General features: G+C 33.3%; 1 protein-coding gene across 2 annotated transcripts in view; it reads left to right on the top strand.

Annotated features, from left to right (window-relative positions):
• Nucleotides 1-1,841: 1,841 nt before the first annotated feature.
• The window catches only part of LOC143064575 (uncharacterized), a 63,531-nt gene continuing 42,169 nt past the window's right edge, over nucleotides 1,842-23,203 (top strand). The window contains exons 1-6 of one of the 2 annotated variants that reach the window (XM_076237489.1): nucleotides 1,842-1,915; nucleotides 9,175-9,332; nucleotides 12,924-14,667; nucleotides 18,473-18,603; nucleotides 21,305-21,346; nucleotides 21,949-22,017. In XM_076237489.1, coding sequence (XP_076093604.1) covers nucleotides 9,201-9,332; nucleotides 12,924-14,667; nucleotides 18,473-18,603; nucleotides 21,305-21,346; nucleotides 21,949-22,017 — 2,118 coding nt within the window. In that variant the 5' untranslated portion in view covers nucleotides 1,842-1,915; nucleotides 9,175-9,200. Of the gene's footprint in view, nucleotides 1,916-9,174; nucleotides 9,333-12,923; nucleotides 14,668-16,416; nucleotides 16,671-18,472; nucleotides 18,604-21,304; nucleotides 21,347-21,948; nucleotides 22,018-23,203 lie in introns of those variants that run through there. The other variant, XM_076237490.1, reaches the window with a different exon arrangement.

Raw genomic sequence — 23,203 nt, 5'->3', positions numbered from 1 at the left:
AGCGAGGTATTAAATGTTTACAAATATAATGCCTACCCATGTTAAAATGAGCATAGAGCATGGCATGATAGAATTATTTCGATTCTAATAGGAATATTTTGAACTTTTGTACTTCGAAGCGGACCTATAGTAGACGCTCGAAATGTCGCCATTTTGATTTGATGAACAAAAACGTTATAGAAAAATCAACAGTTTGTCAATAAAAAAAGAACACAAACATTTAAACATACTTTTAGAATGTTTTTTTTTTTAATTTCCTAGCGAACAACACCAACAAAAATGTCCATTTTGATCTCTGGTGTTGTTCAAAATTCGTCTGACGTTGCAATTTCAATTGTGACGTCAATCACGTGCAGCCCATGTTCTATTCGAATTAGAACATGGCTTTGTACCCAAAGCTAAAGAAGAACGTCATATTAGAATAGTAAATTAATTTTCTCTATTGAGAATGGAAATGGGGTATTGACCGTTATAAGTAAATTTCTCTATTGAGAATGAAAATCTGTATCTGTATCTGTATCTGTATGGGTACGTCGTAGTTACCAATTCTGGCTTTTATACAACGGGAGTGAAGGCGCCGTCGATTTATTGACGTTTCGCGAGAGCAGATTTAAAGCTCTCTACACTAGTTGCGCGAACAATAGTGTCTTCTAGATGGTTCCAATTTACTATTGTGGACACAAAGAATGAATTTGAATGTTGCGGTGTTTTACTGGTAGGGATGTCAAAACACCTGGTATTGTTCCTCACTTGTTTTTCAACAATGTTTGTGGCTTGGTAGTTGTCAAACTTTTTAGCTGTGATGTTTCGTCTTGGTCTTGCTGATTTGAGGAAGTCGTCTGGATCAATAGCAGGTACCAGCCCCTCAACCACCTTGTACATAAATATAAGCTTTTGGCTCGTGCGTCTCAATTGTAGTTCCTGTAGTTTTAATTTTGTAAGCATGTTTGTTATGCAGCCATCTTCTCTAGTTCTGTAATCGCCTGTTATAAAGCGTGCTGCTTGTCTTTGTATTCTTTCTAGCTTGTTTGAGTCTGCAATACTGTAGGGGTCCCATACTGTTGCTGCATATTCCATTGTAGATCTTACTAAGGAAATGTAAGCAGTTTTCTTACATTCCTGTGGGCAGTATCGTAAATTTCTTCTAAGGCAGCAACCATTTGATTTTCTGGGGGGGGCTATGGTTTTTTTTTCTGTACAAACTTTTTTTTTCGCCTCCGGCGAAAAACAATCTATTTTTTTCGCGACAAGTCGAAAACAATTTTTTTCTTTCAATTTTAACATTACATATAGTGGCAGCTGGGGGTGAAACAAACAATTTTTTTTCTCAGAATCAAAAACAAATTATTTTTTTCTCCAAAAACTGGAAACAAACTTTTTTTTCCAAAAAAAACCATAGCCCCCCCCAGAAAATCAAATGGTTGCTGCCTAAGGAAGCCTAGGGTTGAGTTAGCCTTTTTGGCAACGTTTGTTATATGCGTGCTCCACTTCAGGTCTTCTGATAAAATGATGAATATGTAAAAGAGACAAATATATAAGGTAATCAATGATTTGTATAGATTAGTAAGACTTGTACCATAAGACTATACAAATCCTTGGTACATAATAGCCCAGAAGAAACTTAAAATTAGTGTATTTTAATGGGCATACAGAAGTAAACAAAATATACTTTGTTTTGATATCATCTTGTTTTTAAAAGGCATATATTTTTATTTTCACTAGAAGTACGTAAAGTCTGAGAATACTATAATAAAAACTTAGTTTAAGTTCACCTATACTTGAAAAGTAATTAATAACGGATGATGGCATCGCATATTTTTTTAATTTCTTAGTAGGGTATTAGGATATATTAGGAAAGTTTGCCGAGTTAGCTATGAAAACATGCTTTAAAAATACTCAAGAACTGAGAGAAGAAGTAAGTCCGCTTGTTATTGGTTCTGTATTTCTTTAAATTGATAGGTTTTTGATACTGATTATTGTACTATTGTCAAAATAGATGCATTTACATGTGCATTGACCACATCATTTGTAAACACGCGGTCAGGGGAGATAATTTCATTGCGCCAAAAAATCATATTTGTTTTGATTTTCAGTATACCGGAATAATGTTGCTTTTTCATAAATTTACACGTAAATATGCTTCAGGTAAACCAACAACTGTTTGCTGGTAGTGGTCATAATAATTGAGCAACACAAATCCCATCAATGTACATCCACAGCCACCGGTGGCGGTGATATCATATATCAAGTGTACCATGTGTGCTGGAAGGATAGTACCTGTTCTACATGTGGCCTTTGTTATATTTTTCATATTACACATTTGGTATTTAGGCACATTTGGTGATGTTAAAATCAAGTAAAATCAATATCTATATTACTAAATGACCAGAGTTGAAATTGGGGGTCATGTTTTCTTCTTTTACCAGTTTCTGTTTACATGAAATCCACGAATACATCAAAGGAGTTATGACCATCGTTATTTTATTATGTGTTCATTTCAAGATCTTTTGGGGGATATTTGGTGGTAAAATCAGTAAAAAAAAAAGTTTGGATCGACTGTCCTTCACGATGTTCAGCTCTGAAACTTACATGCCATCTGTTCTGTTCTGTACAGGTATTTTTCTTTGAACATATCGGAGCACTCCAACTTCGGATATATGGGTTTAATTCTTAATCAGATATTTACATTGTTTAAGGGCACTTAAGTTTTAAAAACTTTATATACAGGTAAGCATTATATGTAATCACTTCAAAAGGAAGTTTAGTTCACCAAATATATAATGCTACAAAAAAAAGCAACCCATGGGTTAAAAGGTTAAATATTATTATTCAAAACTTAGGTTTATCTTATTTGTCAAATGATAACCTTACTATTAAACCCCTGTTTGGTTTTATAAAACAAAGACTAATTGACCAGGGTTTTCAGGAACAACATGCAAATATTTCAGCATCTCCAAAATTAACATTTTTCCAAAGTGTTTACAAAATGAGTGAACGGGCAGGTTATGTTGATGCTTTAAAAAATAGATCAGATCGATCATCATTATGTAAATTAAGAGTTAGTGCTCATAACCTTGCCATTGAAAGAGGAAGATATTTAAAAGTGCCCAGAGATTAAAGAATTTGTGAAATCTGTAAAAGTGGCGAAATTGAAAATGAACAGCACATGCTGCTACACTGCAGAGGTTACTCCAGTAATAGAGAGACTTTAGATTAAAAATGTTCAAAATTACAGGAAAAAGTATATCCACATTGTGCGATAAAAATAAAATAAATCTTATACTTAATAATACACCTTATACGGCACTAAAATTATCTTCCTCTTTCGTAGCAAATTGTTTAAATGCAAGAAGTAATCTATTGTAATAGATTTTCATTATACCTTTAATCGTTTATTCACATATATATATATATAATTGTTTGTATTTTACTACCATGTATAGCAAATTGTTTATCCATTCGGTCATTACCATTTATTGTAAATGCGTTTGTGCCAATAAAATATTGTCTATTGTCTATTGTCTATTGTAAACAAAAATATCAGGTGAGTGACACAGGCTCCTTTGATGCTAAATTTTTTTAGCGTTTTTGTCTTATATTTTAAAACTTGTATAACAGAGAGAAAGAAACTAAAATATACAAAAATGTTAAAGCAAGAGAAGATCTACAATTAAGACAAATGGTGGAAATTGTCTGACTCCTTTTTTTTGTATAGCCTTCGAATTTAGTCGAAAAAGCGAGACTAAGCAATCCTACATTCCGTCAGGGTCGTCGTAGGCGGAGTCAACAAATATTCACTCTGTGGTTAAAAGTTTTTGAAATTTTAATAACTTTCTTAAACTATACCAGGGCTGACACTACTTCAGAATTATAGGGAGAAGTGACTTCTCTTTTTGAAACTGATAGGGAGAAGTGGTGAGATATGAAAGAGAAGTGCTCATATATATGTAAGTTTTATATATGTGTAATTAAGTTTGATATGTTTTACGGAATTGTATAAGTGATGTCCGGAAACACTTTTTTGTTTTGCTCTCTCTTTCATTAAATGTCGTTAACGTAAGACGTGTATTTATTGCTTGAGCTAGTCCCAACCCAAAACTTATAATTAAGACGAGGCAATATTGTTACATTGTCATATTTGTAGCCACGCTACAATGGTTGGATTTTACTATAGTATAAAGGGTCATATGTATATAATGTTCTTTTTATATTGTTCAATTCATATCTGAGTATACAATTTTAAAAAATAACATTTCAAATTAAAAGTTGTTTAAGTTTTACTTAGCTTCTTGTAAGAAAGTACGTACCAACCAAATATCTAGCACTAGAAACAATATTTTTTTTATTTTAAAAATGGTAAAGAAATTATAATATATCAATTACAATTTGATTATAAACTATATTGTGTATGAAATTCAGTGTTTTTCATCAAAAGATATACAAAGTTAAACTGGGCCATAATATATTAATATTAGTATAATAGTCTCAGAGTTAAGCAACTTTAATCAATAGTTTGAAACAATCCATATAAATTATAGGGAATTATATACAATGTACACCAATCAATTAGATGTAACCAAATGTCTGTTAATGCGTGTGGAATGCATAATTATACCCCCGCTTTAAAAAAGGGGGGGTATACTGTTTTACCTCTGTCTGTCCGTCCGTCAGTCCGTCCATCAGTCTGTCCGTCAGTCAGTCCGTCCCATGAAACTTTCGTCACATTTTTCTCAGGAACTACACATCCACCCTTTCTGTAATTTGGTATCAACATTTATATATGTCAGCCATACCGTGTGATGCGTTTTCAGATTCATCACTTGACAACTTCCTGTTTACCGAACACGTGTCTGATTTTACACATGATAGCCAAGTTGAAAATTTTCGTCACATTTTTCTCAGGAACTACAATACAAGGATTTCTGAAATTTGGTTTCAGGATTTATATAAGTCAGCTATACCGTGTGATGCGTTTTCAGATTCATCACTCGACAACTTCCTGTTTACCGAACACTTGCATATTTTTACACTATTAATATTATCCACTTGCGGCGGGGGTATCATCAGTGAGCAGTAGCTCGCAGTTTCACTTGTTTTTCCTTTTGGGATCAATATTCTTCTGTCAGCTGTTCCTTCCATGGGTCCGTAGTAATTATTGTAAAAATTCGGTCATAGCTGGTCCGGTTTCAATCCCTAGTTTAGAAAACGGTCAATGGCGGACGAATGCAAGAAAATTTACAAAAATAAAAAATGTTTGACAAGTTACATTTTGTATTTGGAAAGGAACATGACGTTTTTAATGCAATAAATGTATTAAACATTTACTGGAGGCAATTTTTATCATGTTTAAATGAAGTAACAAACTTATTTTGCAGCCGAAAGTTAGGTTGATGTACATTTTAGAGTAACAACACCGGAACTTGCAGAAGTGCTAAAAGTGATAAAGAGTTGTATTTTTATAAAATAAACTGCTACACACTGCAAAGACAATGCTTCAACTTCTTTTCTTAAGAAAATGAATTGTTTATGTCTGAATTTTAATTATCAATAAAAAATTGATGTTTCATTGTAAATATCCGATGACGGAAACGACTGAAAGCGAGTATCGTAAACAACAGGGCAGCTTGTTTTCGCTTTTGGGGGTTGGGGAAAGTGAAGTGACAGTCGGGGAAAGCGACTTCTTCGCACAAGTCGCCTGGTAGCGTGAGCCCTGCTTTACCATGTATACTGGATTTCTACCAAAATTGGACAGAGGCTTGTTTAAATTTATGATCATAGGATACATAAATGTAGTATCCAGAAGTAAATTTTGTAAAAAAATTAATCCATTTTTTCCGTATTTTAATTTTAAATATGGACTTAGATTTTCTGCCAGGAAACAACACATTCAATCTGTGGTTAAATTTTTTTAAATTTTAATAACTTTCTTATACTATTTTGAATTTGTACCAAACTTGGACAGAAGCTTGTTTATTGTCAAAAGTAGTATCAAGAGGAATAATTTATTGATTTTTTTCCATTTTTGTTGAGCAGTGTTCTCTCCAGGCCTTCATAATATTTTCATAAATCCAGCAGCGTCTTAATTGGCCGCTGTCACTTGATACTTGATCCTGCAGCGTCTTAATTTTCACATTTTCATTATAAATGTTGGTTAAAGTTGTCAAGTTGCTGATCACCGCTGAGAGGTCGGTCAGTGTTATGCTATATCACTGTTATGATAATTAGTTTTACCTGAGCCACGCTTATCTCAGCCTTATCGGACTATGTTATCATGTAATAGCACAAATGATCATCAAGAAGATAGATATTTTTAGAAGAAAACTAAAATATTTAAAAACTTCTGTGCAGAAATTGAAGAAATAGAATGCAAATACATTGCATTTACGCCTTGTGTTAATGATTACTTGACCATTCGAATAACGATCTATTTCATTGGTCCTGAAGAAGAATCTATTTAAACACTACCAATGAATGTGTTCAATACACGTTATAAATTTGAATACACATTGCTAAAGATATTTACAATGAAAATTATGAATGGGAGTAGTTGAAAAAATTTAAATAAAGTTTGATTAAAGATAACGAGGTGTGATTTATTTTAATTGAAAGTGAAAAATGTTGCTTGCAAGGTAAATTTCGTCTCAAACTGTCTTTATTTTTAAAATAAAATTATCATAATGACATCTTCAACATGTAAGTCGATTGTGAGTCTGTCCATCGGGAAATATGTGGCAATCAACATGGGTATGGAATCGTGGCAGCTTCTGTATAATGTCACTAGTAAATAATTTCAATGGTCTCAACTTTAACAAAGTTTTTTATATCTATATAGCTACCTGCCAAAGATATAGGTTTTAACAATAATGCACACGGAAGCGTAAGTAAATGTCAAACTACGGAAACTGGTCAGCTGTTCATTAAAATATTTTTGTTTTTAAAATACGTTGTATACCAAATATCTTATCCATATTCGATTTTATTAATTCTGAATAAACATGTTCTCTGCAAATAAGAAAGGGGTGAATTCTAAGCAAAAGGCAGATGATGGAAGTAGAAGTTTCTTTTCAGACCAATGACTTCTAATGAAAAAGGAAATACACCTCCGTCTACATGGTCTACCTCCTTCTACACTCAGCTGTCAGTATAAGTAGATGTTATTGCTTCTCCTAATATCTACTGATCCCGAGCTAAAGTTTTACCAAGTGATAACAGCAAGCATTATGTTTCTGGTTGAGTGGGTGACTGAGTCTTCATGGCTTAGAAATGTTAAAGGGGGTAAAAGCAAAATTTATTGTGAGAGGGTTTTTTTTAATTTTTTTTAACCCTAAAGAGGAAACAGACAAAGTTGAGGAACAGACGCGACTGTCCAACAATATAACTCTTGATCTTGAAACAATATACCTAGAAGCAGAGAGTACAGAGATGAATATTTATATTTTGACTTCTTTAATTGACTGACTATAAATAACTTTTGTGTTAAAATCAATTTATTTCAATACTCTGCACAATTAAACATACAGCACAAAGCATTATTATTCATATTGCATGTCATGATCTGATTGCTTCAGATCACGAAAGTTCACTATAAAAAAAGAGTTACGTGCCCTTGAATTTTGCGCCTTGACAAAATCTTGGAGAGAACTCTGTTGAGCCTGCGATTTACAGCAAAATTAGGCGAGACATTGGGTTCCGTGGAATCCTTACAAATTTTTGGAGTTATTGCCCTTTAATTACAATTTTTAGGATTAATTTGTGTTTTTTCTTATATTATTAAAATTATAATAGATAGATCATGTAGATAGAAACTTAAAAATCATTAATGTCAATGATAAGCAAGATAAAACCTACTAACAAGTCAAAGGAGTACTGGTAAGGGCCCATTTTGGCCTCAAATTTCATGTTCATCTGATGAAAGATTTTGTACTCTTTTTAAACACTTGAGTATCTACTTCAGTCGATTCAATTAGTTTGTGTGATTGATTTGAACTGATTAAGTCATTTCAGGTGCTCATATTCAAGCTTAAATATAAAAAATCTATCAAATATGCCATAAATGCCACTTTTCAGATAGTTTTTGTCAAAAATGAATGTGGCCGCATCGTTGTTCACCCTCAATCTTTATATAAGTTATTCATTATCATCAAATACAACTTACATATAAATATTAAGAATGAACACGAATGCAGCCACTTCCATTTAAGACGAAAACCGTCCCAAATATAACGCAAATGCTAAAATTGTGAAGATTTCAGTAATTTAGCATTTCTTAATGATTCTAGTACCCGATATATGTGCATTGTATTGTCAAAAGCAGCCCATATTTATGTAGCAGAAGTATTCTACTTTCCTTCCAATAAATAGCTAAAAGTTTACATTATATAACAATTTTGTAAAACTGATAAATTTTGGGGCCAAAAAGAGGTTTTACTTAACCTATTCCTTTTGCTGCTATAATTATTAGAAGACTGTTACTCTCTGCAGAAATTTCATTTACTCTCTTTTGTGTTTGGAGCAAAAGCTAAATACGATCTTGAAGATAGAGAGAAACTTAACAGACATCAATGATCAGCAATATACAATATAAGTTAAAAAAACCCAGATTTTTGCCATTAATTCTATTCTTGTCTACAATTTTCAAGATTTTGAAGAGTGCTTTATTAAATATGCATATAGAACAAGGTGAGCAACACAGGCGCTTGAGAGCTGCTAGTTTAATGTTATGTACATGCCACTGTATATAACAGATTTTTTATAGCTCAATGTATGCGCATGTTTAAGTCCATTTTTTTTTTCATACTAGCAAACAATGTTACAAGCTGCAGGAAGACATACATATGATTTTGAGCATATCAGTCTTTTATCTTACTCAGAAATTCTATGTGCTTAAATTAGGAAAGGAGCAGCAAAAACAAATAATTACATCAGACCTCATCCTGCTGGGGTTGAACTTATATTTAAGGCAAGTATGCTTCCATTAAACCACAAAATGATTGAAGTTGACAGATGTTGACCTCGAGCTGTCATTTAGATTTTTGCTGTTGTTGGGTTGCTATCTCATTGATGCATATTTGTGTATAACCTCCATTTCCATTTGTTCTTAAATGTAAATTCTTTTAAATTATGTAAATGAGAAAACTAATTACCACTAAAATCCTACTTGTTTTGTTTTTTCAGAATGAGAACTTTAAGTTAGTTTTGAAATGACAGATCCAAAGAAGCCAGCATTGCCACATGGTTGGGTTGTGAAACAGTCTTCATCCTATCCTGACAGAGTGTATTTTTTCAATGTTAATACTGGTAACAGCACATGGCACCTTCCATCTGTAGAGATTGTAAGTTAGATTCCATCTGTAGAGATTGTAAGCTAGATTCCATCCGTAGAGATTGTAAGCTAGATTCCATCCATAGAGATTGTAAGTTAGATTCCATCCGTAGAGATTGTAAGCTAGATTCCATCCATAGAGATTGTAAGTTAGATTCCATCCGTAGAGATTGTAAGCTAGATTCCATCCGTAGAGATTGTAAGCTAGATTCCATCTGTAGAGATTGTAAGCTAGATTCCATCTGTAGAGATTGTAAGCTAGATTCCATCTGTAGAGATTGTAAGCTAGATTCCATCCATAGAGATTGTAAGTTAGATTCCATCCGTAGAGACTGTAAGTTAGATTCCATCTGTAGAGATTGTAAGCTAGATTCCATCCGTAGAGATTGTAAGCTAGATTCCATCCGTAGAGATTGTAAGCTAGATTCCATCTGTAGAGATTGTAAGCTAGATTCCATCTGTAGAGATTGTAAGCTAGATTCCATCTGTAGAGATTGTAAGCTAGATTCCATCCATAGAGATTGTAAGTTAGATTCCATCCGTAGAGATTGTAATCTAGATTCCATCTGTAGAGATTGTAAGCTAGATTCCATCCATAGAGATTGTAAGTTAGATTCCATCCATAAAGATTGTAAGTTAGATTCCATCCGTAGAGATTGTAATCTAGATTCCATCTGTAGAGATTGTAAGCTAGATTCCATCCGTAGAGATTGTAAGCTAGATTCCATCTGTAGAGATTGTAAGCTAGATTCCATCTGTAGAGATTGTAAGCTAGATTCCATCTGTAGAGATTGTAAGCTAGATTCCATCTGTAGAGATTGTAAGCTAGATTCCATCCATAGAGATTGTAAGTTAGATTCCATCCGTAGAGATTGTAAGCTAGATTCCATCTGTAGAGATTGTAAGCTAGATTCCATCTGTAGAGATTGTAAGCTAGATTCCATCCATAGAGATTGTAAGTTAGATTCCATCCATAGAGATTGTAAGTTAGATTCCATCCGTAGAGATTGTAAGTTAGATTCCATCCGTAGAGATTGTAAGCTAGATTCCATCTGTAGAGATTGTAAGCTAGATTCCATCTGTAGAGATTGTAAGCTAGATTCCATCTGTAGAGATTGTAAGCTAGATTCCATCTGTAGAGATTGTAAGCTAGATTCCATCCATAGAGATTGTAAGTTAGATTCCATCCGTAGAGATTGTAATCTAGATTCCATCTGTAGAGATTGTAAGCTAGATTCCATCCATAGAGATTGTAAGTTAGATTCCATCCATAAAGATTGTAAGTTAGATTCCATCCGTAGAGATTGTAAGTTAGATTCCATCCGTAGAGATTGTAAGTTAGATTCCATCCATAAAGATTGTTAGTTAGATTCCCTCCGTGGAGATTGTAAGTTACATTTATAAAATACCTATGAAGGGGTTGCGAAGGTTCATGAAAAAATACTGATAGACTTCAGGTAGCAATACACAGTAAGCAAATGAAGCTGAAATTTGGTCTATAATTAAGAACATGTGCATGCATTTTGAATAGGATATAGCCAATGCTACAGAAATACCCAAAAATGTATTCATATTTAGAATCCTATATATTCCTCAGCAGATTTCAAATCTGTAATCAAACACTTAAAACAAAATTGTACAAGTTCAGTATCCATGGAAACATTTTCTTAAAAAAATACTGTTGGACACCCCTTTACAGGCTTAAAAATATCCATTTTATAAAATTTCAATGAATATCACACATACATGGTTTCAACACTGAATGATAGCCCTCTCAAAAAAACTTTTAAAAAATGGGGATCTTTCTGCTCCTTTTTCCTCAAATTACCTTTCAAAAGATCTAAGCAAATTTACACCATTGAAAACAGTCAACAAATGCTGATATAGTTTTAGAGTAATTGGTGGACTTGATATGAATTTAGACCCGAAATTTACATTTCTACTGAGCAAACCAGGGTTCAATCTCTTCTCTGGAATCATATATATACCTTTCAATTAAAACCACTCTCATAGCATTAGGTTTTATTTTTCTTCATTTTCAGGTACCGGTACATTTGTACTTATAATTATAACTTGTCCTTCTCATTTATTTAAAAAATTCACAGGGGCCAAAATGCGAAACTAACACTTCTAACTGTATATTGCTACCTGAAAAAAACAGTGGGAAACTTACAAAGCCTGATTTCTTAATATTACCATGCAAGGATTCTCGCATGCTTTAGACAGTTTGTGAGTTCAGTGTCAGATGTTAGCTGTCTCTATTAAAAATATTCAATAGTGACATAACTAATTGCAAGCAATATTTGTCTTGCCTGGAACCAAATCATGGACATGAGATATTAGCTTATCGTCTTTCTCTATGCCTTTATCACCCTGCTCAGTCAATCAGTAATTCCCATACAATGGCTTTGAAACGAGAGCAGGCATTATCAGCGATGTCACAATGTCTCTGGAGAAGTCATCAGCGATGTCATAATGTATGAGGAGACGTTTTTAAGCTTGCATTGTTCAAGCGTAAAAGTGTCTTAAGGAGGGGAAAAGACTGGTTATGGAACATGTAAAATGATAATCAGGTTTTCTTTGATAGTTATAAAATATCAGCTGCTCAACACAATATGAAGCTTATTAGCTCTTTCACTGCCCTCATGTACAAAAAAAGTTCACATTGTGGCTTGCAGCAGATACATGTATCTACAATATCAATGTGTAGGAACACAATAATCTATACTTCTGCTCCAAGGATCAATGTTAAGTACTGCCTTAATTTTCCATCTTTGGATTATATATATATCCTTTATTTGTCTATTGAGTTTTTGTTAAAAATATTCATTCTCCGAGTCTCTGAAACTACTGGACCATTTGATCACAAAATGAGCAGTAACAGTTCTTGGGTTTCAGTTATCTAGAGGATCAACCAGCATGATGGTTGTATTTGGTACTAATAATAGGGCATTTTGGTTCTGCATACAGAATAATAATATTTGTTGATCCTCAAAGTTTAAATATTTGTCTTTATTATATTTGTCCTAAAAAAAATACTGGTACACACTGAAAAAATAGGTTTAAGTAATAAGGTGAGTTGAAATAAAATTATTAATGATATTTTTTATCAGGCTTTTTATAATTATGAAATAAGGAAATGGAGGTATGATTGCTAATGAGACAACTATCCATCAATGTCCATATGATGTGGATTTAAACAAAAATATGGGTTACTACTGTATACACAAATGTTTACCAAATCCTGCATGTTAGATTGATTGAATTGAATGAAGGTTTTCTTGCTCACTCTCAAAATATCTGGCTATATATTTATGTAACTACTATCGCTACTTACCTTTTTAAGTTAAAAAAAAAGATGTATATATATCTTTCATGTATGTTACAACAATGATGATACTAATATTGTGTTCTTTATAAATGTTATATATTCAAATAAGGACATGTGTAAGGTAAATTATGTTATTGTTATTAAGTACCCAGTAATTTTAATTTTGTATGATATCGATCCCTTCAGAAACTCTTAACAATATAATAAAATAATATAGAAAAAGTGTACCAGTAACTTAAATAACTTATGCTTGTCTTTGATATATTTCAGGCTGCTTACCAAAGTAATAAAGTTCCAGAAAAAAGAACAAAATCTTGTTTATCAAAGCCAGGTGTTTCTCGTCAGCAGACACCAAAAAGTGTTTCGATTGCCCCTCAACCAGAGTTTAGTCCTGAAGCAGATTCTCATGAAACTAGTGATGATGATTTATTGGATCTTACTGATGAGGATGGGAAAGCTGAAAGTGAGGGACATAAACATCATATGGAAATCTTACATGGATCAGAATCGCCAGTTCGTACAAATATTCCACATAAAAATTTTATTCCACAAAGACAATCTGGTAGTGGTCAGTTATATGCAAAACCATATAGTTTTGATGACCAACTTGCTTCAATGCAAGATGTTGACATGAGAAAAGGTTTACTTCCACATCCAATCTATCAAAGGCCATTGCCGTCTCATTCTAGTCAAACGAACTATCAACAAAGATCGGTGCCAAAAATTGAAAATACTCATAAACATTCACTACTTACTGCATCAACAGTAAGTGCTTCAGATTCTAGAAATTATCATGAACAAACTATTGTAAATGAGCCTTTATGGACTGATGTCGATGCTGATAGAATTAAAAGTTCAAGTAACAGGTCATTATATCCATTACGTTTACCAATAACACCTGATAAAAGTTGTAGTTTTGTACCCCATACACCCAGTGAACAACCTTCTTTGTCGGAAAGAGATTTATCATCTAGTTTCCAGACTCTTCCATCAGTTCATAGCAGTATCTTACCAGGTTATCATCAGTATTCATCAACTCCAATCGACAAACGGAATAATGTGCAAAATAAAGCAAATAGTAGTTATCCTGAGTCAAACAAACTATTTCAAAGCAATATGGATACAGATCTTAGAATTGAAAGAACTATCAAAAATGATATTGAAAATAAATCTGTTTTCAAACAAAACACTGCAAATGAGGAACGAAAAAGAAGATTGAGTGATTTATGGACATCACAGAAAGATGTGAAAAAAGTAAAATGTAATATTTCTTCAAATAATAAGGAGGAGTATTTGTGTAATGTCAAGTCAGATACTTATGAAGTCAATGATTTAATTCAAAGACCAAAAGTCCTTAGTGCTAATGATTTAAGACACAAAGTTTTAAAGAAACATGAGAATCAAAATAATAACATGCCTCAAGATTTACGAAATAAGGTGCTATCCAAGAAAGGTGCACAAAGTTTTTTTCAACAAGAAACAGATTTAAAACATATTAAATTGGAATCAGATAATTGTGGTACTGACTCAAATAAACCATTTATTCCAAAGAAGAAAATTTGTGAATTGGAAACAGAAGCAGGTAAGAGTGATATTCGAAAAGTTGTGTCTAATGCAGAAAGTACTGGTTGTAATTTTTCCGATCTTAGATCTGAGGATGTTTTCGAGCGAGATCAATCACCTAAAGACAGTGAGGAACCTAATAAAACTGATGTTCACATAGATCATGATAAACTATTGTCTATACAAACATGGATAGATAATTTACAGCCTAATGCAAGTTTTTGTGCTGATGAGGAAGAATCTTCCTCTAAGAGAACATCACCTGATTCTGGTGTACTAAGTATAACATACAGTAATGACTTAGATAATCGTAGGATTGTTGTGGAGAAAGGGACACAACCCATGAAGACTGTAGATAGTGGTATATCATCTGTCAGTAACAACACTGTATTCCAGCCAATTGTTGAACCATCGAGATCTTCACAGAATTATCCAAACACCTGTTGGAAAGGTAAAACTTTTATCCTCATGTTAAAAGCTTAAGTTTAAATCAACTCTTTTTAGCTCACCTGGCCCGAAGGGCCAAGTGAGCTTTTCTCATCACTTGGCGTCCGCACTTGGCCACAATCATCATTGGGGTATCTAGTTTAAAAATTGTGTCCAGTGACCCGGCCAACCAACCAAGATGGCCACCATGGCTAAAAATAGAACATAGGGGTAAAATGCAGTTTTTGGCTTATCACTCAAAAACACAAGCATTTAGAGCAAATCTGACATCGGGTAAAATTGTTTATCAGATTAAGATCTATCTGCCCTGAAATTTTGAGATGAATTGGACAACCAGTTAATAGGTTGCTGCCCCTGAATTGGTAATTTTAAGGAAATTTTGCTGTTTTTGGTTATTATCTTGAATATTATTACAGATAGAGATAAACTGTAAACAGCAAAAATGTTCAGCAAAGTAAGATCTACAAATAAGTCTGTTGATCCCTTTAGGAGTTATTGCCCTTTATAGTCAATTTTTAACCATTTTTCGTAAATCTTAGTTATCTTTTACAAAAATCTTCTCTGAAACTACTGGGCCAAATTAAACCAAACTTGGCCACAATCATCATTGGGGTATATAGTTTAAAAATTGTTCCAGTGACCCGGCCAACCAACCAAGATGGCGGCCATGGCTAAAAATAGAACATAGGGGTGAAATGTAGATTTTGGCTCATAACTCTGAAACCGCAGCCTTTAGAGCAAATCTGACATGAGTAAAATTATTTATCAGGCCAAGATCTATCTGCCCTGAAATTTTCAGATGAATCTGACAACCCGTTGTTGGGTTGCTGCCCCTGAATTGGTAATTTTAAGGAAATTTTGCTGTTGGTTATTATCTTGAATATTATTATAGAAAGAGATAACTGTAAACATCAATAATGTTAAGCAAAGTAATATTTACAAATAAGTCAACATGACGGAAATGGTCAATTGACCCCTTAGGAGTTATTGTCATTTATAGTCAATTTTTAACAATTTTCATAAAATTTGTAAATTTTAACTTAACATTTTCCACTGAAACTGCTGGGCCAAGTTCATTATAGATAGAGATAATTGTAAGCAGCAAGAATGTTCAGTAAAGTAAGATGTACAAACACATCACCATCACCAAAACACAATTTTGTAATGAATCCATCTGCTTCCTTTGTTTAATATTCACATAGACCAAGGTGAGCGACACAGGCTCTTTAGAGCCTCTAGTTTTCAGATTTGGTTGTAATTGAACACCTTTTATAAAATAGGGCTGAGTTTAGAAATGAAACTGTTTACAGTATCTTCATTGCGACTTTTAGATTTATTAATAAAACATACATGACAACAGTAATATGTACATGTATTGAAATATCTGCAACCTTCGGATTCCTTGTAGATTAAAATGAAATGGCAATAAAGAGCTGTATCCAACATTCAATCAGATAATGATTGTCAAATATGAAACAGATATATACTCAAATGTAATGAATGAAAGCAGTCAGGCAGTGTGTTCTACTGTTGTTTAAAGTATAAGTGAATCATTGTCATGACTGTTGGTGCAAGGACTTATAAATACAATGTGGCCATTTTGGGTCAACATTGAAAAAAAGAACACCTTTAAATATCTGATTACAATTTAATCTTTTACTTTCATTTGTGAAAACACATGGAACATATATGTAATACTGATTTTATGTTGTATCATTCTATTTAGAATTATAATTGAACAGATATCAATTCTTGGTCTAACTGCTCAAAAACCACTGATCAGTTGTTGGCTGATTCCCACTCTGTTCAATAAAGCATGATAAAGGGTCATTAGTCATGCTTGATTGAATATCACCTCAACCAACATGTGACAAGCATGATAAAAATTTAAATCTCGTAAGAAAAGACTTTATGTTCAGATGTTGTTTTGAAAGGTATCAACATACAATAAAATGGCTACTGCTTGCTACATGTGTCTCTGCTTACGTAAAGGTTTGGAGATAAGTGGTAAGATACAGACTTTTGTAGGATTATTTAGATCTGTTTATTGTGTTCCATAGATTGAATGTCAATATGACAACAACCTGGATGCTTTATACCTTATATACAGATACCTTATGTTACAAAGTTTTTGTCTGTCATATGTCCATTGTCCTTGACCTTATTTACATGGTTCAGTGACTACTTGAGAAAAAAAAAATAACAATTTTTTGTCAAGTGGAATACTCACTTCTGATGAGAAATAGGATAATTATATTTGGTTAAAGGGTTTGTTGCTATGTCTAAATGTCTGTCAGGTCAGGTTCACCTTTCATGGATCATTGATCAAGATTCTAGTTACATGGTCAAGTGACTATAAGTCCCTATATCAGATACCATAAACATTAGGTCAACTTTATTTCATGTATGGAATGATGGTAAGATGTACATGTCAGACTGCCATTTTTCATGCCGAATTTTATCTGACCTTCATAATTTTGTTAGTTCAACAGATACTATAACCAATAGGTCAACTATATTTGGTGTATGAAATAATATGTCAGTCTGCTAGGATTCATTTGACCTTGACCTCATTTTCATTGTTCATTGGTCAATCATAAAAAAAAATGTGATTTATTCAGTTTCTCAGGTACTATTAGTGGTAGAATAACTATATTTGGTGTATGTTTCTATACAATAGAAATTGTCAGGAGTATATAAAAGTTTAGAATGAGTTGAAAAGAATCAACCTACAATCTGAAGTTAAAACCCAGTTCTTCAAATGAAATTAAAAAAATCAGATGTGAGATTTCAAAGTCATACCATAGGATAATGAGAAAAATAAAGATATTTCTGGTAAAGTTTACATTTGCTGTCTGTTTCCAATTTAATGTTGCATATAAAATGGATTGGTTGCATTTGGTTTACTACATTCATATATACCTTGCTGAACAGAAACCAATGTTCACTAATGACTTCTATGTTTTCTATTGAAAACTTACATGAATGACATAAATTCTCAGAACATGGTAGACTGTTAATGTCACATTATTAATTACTGTGTTTTCCTGTCATTTTTATACGATTGCAAATATTAAAAAAATTTTGGTCGTATATTGGTATCACGTTGTCGTCAGCGTTGTCCGCAGACAGATGGTTTCCAGATAATAACTAAGTATAAGTAAATAGACAGGGCCTTAAATGCTGACCGTCATGAAGAGGATAGGTGAGGTAGGTGAGGTAGGTGAGGTGAGAAGTAAATAGTAAATAAAAGGGGCTCAAATAAGCATTTTTCTAGTTTCCAGACAATTACTTGTGTGTAAGTGTATGGATCTTTCTGGAATTGAACCATAAGGTTCCATACCAAAAGAGGAAGGTTGGGATAGATTTTGGGGGTCATGGTCCTCACTGTTTAGGAATTAAAAGCCAAAACAATACTTTTCTAAATTGCTTATTTCTTGCAATTGATGACCAATTTCAATGGGGTTTTATTCTTGAATTCTTCAGATTTTTTAATATGCTGTATCTAACAGTGTATTAAGTTAAAGATTTTTGGGCCCCATTTTTAAATTGGTCCACATTGAGGTCCAAAGGGTCCAAAATTAAACTTTGTTTGATTTTATCAAAAATTGAATTCTTGAGGTTCTTTGATATGCCAAATCTAACTGTGTATTTAGATTTTGGTTATTGGACCATAATTGGTAAATGTCCAATTAAAATTTTTAGATTGCACAGCATTTTAATTTTTATCAATATTTATATTTTTGGATTCAAGTACTTAGTAGTTCATGTAGTAAATAACATGTACATTGTAGTACCTTATATTACAGGGGTTCATGCACAAGGTATAGCCATAGATCATACTAGAGATATCATGGACATGGAGATAGATGATATCCAGAACAATCTGACAGAAGAAGACAACAGGCCAGTGGAGGATATGGAAGTTACTGATATAGTTGTAAGTTATATTATTTAGATAAGTTGGGTTTTTGTTTTATCCTTCAAACACATTATTATGCCCAGCAACTAAGAGTTACAGGGGCATATTGTTTAATCCCTTTTTGTCCATCTGAATGTCCATCTGTCTCATTATGAGTTTTATAGTTCATTCCAGATAACTCATCCTTCAGTTTGAATGCAAGGAAGTTTTCATTTTGCTGAATGTTTGTTCGTATATTTAAGTGTGTATGTGGTCAGGGTTTTGATTATTAACCTGATTTCTGTGACAAAAATGTTGGTTATTGATTTGGGGATTACAGGGGCGGTTGGTTGGTTGGTTGGGATGCCAGATAGCAGACAAATGTTGTCAGTGCATTTACTCATGAACCATTCAACCAAAGCTGTTAAAATTTCAATATGTTGTTACTGACAACAAAATGGAGGTCAAGTTCAATAATGTCGATTTTGACTTTTACCCTTCAGAAGTTATGGTTCTTGAAAGATGGAAAAATGGTTTTTAACCGGATTTTTGTGACAAAAATGTCGGTTATTGATTTGGGGATGTACGGCGGGCGGGCGGGCGGGCGGGCGGCAATCAAATGTTGTCCGTGCATTAACTCATGAACCGTTCAACCAAAGCTTTTAAAATTTTAATATGTTATTACTGACAACTATACGAAAGTCAAGTTCAATAATTGCGATTTTGACTTTTACAGTTCAGGAGTTATGGTTCTTGAAAGATTGAAAAATGGAGTTTCCAGTCGTGTCCGTGCATTTACGCATGAACTGTTCTACCAAAGCTTCCCAAATTTTAATATGTTGTTACTAATGACAGAATGGAGGTCAAGTTCAATAATGACGAATTTGACTTTTACCGTTCAGGAGTTATGGTTCTTGAAAGATTGAAAAATGGAGTTTCCAGTCGTGTCCGTGCATTTACGCATGAACTGTTCTACCAAAGCTTCCCAAATTTTAATATGTTGTTACTGATGACAAAATGGAGGTCAAGTTCAATAATGACGATTTTGACTTTTACTGTTCAGGAGTTATGGTTCTTGAAAGATCGTAAAATGGCGTTTCCATTCACGTTGTTGCATTTACTCATGAACCATTCAATCTAAGCTTTTCAAATTTTAATATATTAATACTGATGACAAAATGGAGGTCAAATTTGATATTGACGATTTTCACTTTCACCATTGATCAGTAATGGTTCTTGTGATATTGCTAGGACACAAATAAATGTTAATAAATCCGGTTTGCTGTCGTTGTGACAGCCTCTTGTTCTAGTTGTGTCTGTGCATTTTCTCATGAACTGTTCAACCCAAGCTTTTAAAATTTTAATCATGTTAATATGTTGTTACTGATGACAAAATGGAGTTCAAGTGCAATAACGACGTTGACTTTTACCGTTCAGGAGTTATGGTTCTTGAAAGATTGAAAAAATTGTATTTCCAGTCAAGTTGTTGCATTAACTCAGGAACTATTCAACCAAAGTTCTTCAAATTTCAATATGTTGTTACTGATGACAAAATTGAGGTAAAATTTGACATTGACAATTTTCACTTTCACCGTTCATCAATTATGGTTCTTGTGATATTGAAAAATGCCAGGACACAAATAAATGATAATAAATCCAGTTTGTTGTTGCTCTGACAGCCTCTTTTATTAGTATTTTCTCTATATGGAGTAAGTTGAACTTTATCTTTTTTTGGTGCATTTACTTGCATAAGAACTCGCGGTGCAAAGTGTTTATGGATAAATCCTTCTCAATTGAACCAATGACCTATGTGATCTCTTGCTGAAATTTGTGCATTTTAAAATAACACTTTGCAGCTACAGTGGCATTATTTGTGTCGCCCAGATACAATGATATCTCAAAGAAAGTCCTACAATGACTTTGTTATAACAGTGATATTGTTTGCCTCAAATCACAGCCGAAATTCGGCCTTTTCCCCTAGAGAAAATTCCCAATTACTAAAAAAAATGGCTTAAAATTCCTCCCATAAAGTTTTACATTTTCCCCAAACAGTGATGGCATTGGTAGTAATGTTTGTAAATATCGTATTCATGTTATTATTTTGATATTAGAAAGCACTTTTGAGATCCGGTTTTCTGTTCAGAATCATCGTGGTGTTTGTAACACATGTAGTTTTCAATGCATAAAGTACCATCATTGCTTCTGTTTCTTTCCCCTCTCCGAAAAGTACCTTTCAGGTTGAAAATGTCTGACAACCAAAATATACAAGAAAAAACAGTGCAAAAAAAACAGCAAAGGTCAGCAAAAAATTGGAGATGTGTTTAGAATAAAATATACAAATTTCCCAATTTCAATAAAAAATATGCATTTTTCCCAATAAAAAACGGTAGAGGTAGTTTTGAAAAAAAGACAACAATATCACTGTATAATTCAGGAACTTCTCAGTGGAGTGCGGGGGTAATCCATTTGTTTAGTATACACTATATTTTCTTTCATGTAAGTGACTTTCAGAGGGAGTAACTAATTTCTTGTCATCACTGTCATTGACTGTATATATCTGATAATTAGGCAGGTGTACTATTATGTGATTTAGGATTAAGTCTATCTGTGTTAACAGTAAATTGAAATACTGTAATTTAAAAAATAAAATGTTTATTGCCTTTTTAGTTAAAACCAGAATGACCAAAAAAAAAAACAATCTATGTTTCAGTTTTGAATTTTGTATTGTTTCTTTTTGTAGGTAAAAGAAGTCAGAGCAACTTTGAAAAACCGATCTACAGAGGTAATATTTGATAATTGGTTTTACACATGGATATATATATATATATATATATATGCGAGATAATAATATCATGAAGAAGTTGGATATAAACACAAAGGGAAAACAGAGCTTTTATTTTGGTTCCTCATCTCATTGTTGCAGTAATGTTACATTGTTCTCATTTTTGTCGAGCCTGCAACTTTTGTGATCTGGCGGAATTGTTAGCTGAACATGCCTGTCTGGCGTTGTTCATCTGACCTTGACCTCATTTTCATGGTTATTTGGTCATTGTTTAGTTTTCTTGATTAATGTTAATTCATGTAACCGTTGTAATAAAGCTTTAATAATTAGTAAAGAAGGCAAGATATTTTAGCGAGTGCACTCTTGTTTATGATCAGATCAAGAGTATCCATAGCATTGATTTATGTCGTTCTCCTTTATATTTATCTATATATAACTGCTGCATAACTTGATAATGAATATATGGCTATTTAATTCATTTTATTGCTTTTTTACAATATAAATGAATTTCTCTGTTTTACAGTTTCTAACTGTCTAGTCTATAAGTATGAATAAACTAAAGTATTATTATTATAATATGTAATATTGTTTTGCTACTTCAGGTTGTAGGAATGTTAACAGAGATGATTTCAGAAGATACCAACGTGACTTCCAAGTACCAATCTCACAGGGTAGGTGCATTTAAGTGCATTCAAGTTGTCTGTAAGTGGTTTGTTGCTGCAAGGGAATTGTCTCCCTTTAGCCAACAAATCCTTGTTTTTAAGAAGCTGTTCAAATTTCCTGCCCTTCATACAATGTATCCACTTTTTATACCCCCGCTTTAAATATACCCCCGCTTTAAAAAAGGGGGGGTATACTGTTTTACCTCTGTCTGTCAGTCCGTCCGTCCATCAGTCCGTCAGTCAGTCCGTCAGTCAGTCCGTCAGTCAGTCCGTCAGTCAGTCCGTCAGTCAGTCCGTCCCATGAAACTTTCGTCACATTTTTCTCAGGAACTACACATCCACCCTTTCTGTAATTTGGTATCAACATTTATATATGTCAGCCACACCGTGTGATGCGTTTTCAGATTCATCACTTGACAACTTCCTGTTTACCGAACACTTGTCTGATTTTACACATGATAGCCAAGTTGAAAATTTTCGTCACATTTTTCTCAGGAACTACAATACAAGGATTTCTGAAATTTGGTTTCAGGATTTATATAAGTCAGCTATACCGTGTGATGCGTTTTCAGATTCATCACTCGACAACTTCCTGTTTACCGAACACTTGTCTGATTTTACACATGATAGCCAAGTTGAAAATTTTCGTCACATTTTTCTCAGGAACTACAATACAAGGATTTCTGAAATTTGGTTTCAGGATTTATATAAGTCAGCTATACCGTGTGATGCGTTTTCAGATTCATCACTCGACTACTTCCTGTTTACCGAACACTTGTATGATTCTACACATGATAACCAAGTTAAAAATTTTCGTCACATTTTTCTCAGGAACTACAATACAAGGATTTCTGAAATTTGGTTTCAGGATTTTTATAAGTCAGCTATACCGTGTGATGCGTTTTCAGATTCGCTTTAAAAAAGGGGGGGTATACTGTTTTACCTCTGTCTGTCAGTCCGTCCGTCCATCAGTCCGTCAGTCAGTCCGTCAGTCAGTCCGTCCCATGAAACTTTCGTCACATTTTTCTCAGGAACTACACATCCACCCTTTCTGTAATTTGGTATCAACATTTATATATGTCAACCACACCGTGTGATGCGTTTTCAGATTCATCACATGACAACTTCCTGTTTACCGAACACTTGTCTGATTTTACACATGATAGCCAAGTTGAAAATTTTCGTCACATTTTTC

This window comes from Mytilus galloprovincialis, chromosome 2, assembly GCF_965363235.1.
Source record: "Mytilus galloprovincialis chromosome 2, xbMytGall1.hap1.1, whole genome shotgun sequence".
Lineage (NCBI taxonomy): Eukaryota > Metazoa > Mollusca > Bivalvia > Mytilida > Mytilidae > Mytilus > Mytilus galloprovincialis.
The sequence above is the reverse complement of the archived record's forward strand: the minus strand, read 5'-3'. Positions and strand labels throughout refer to the sequence as shown.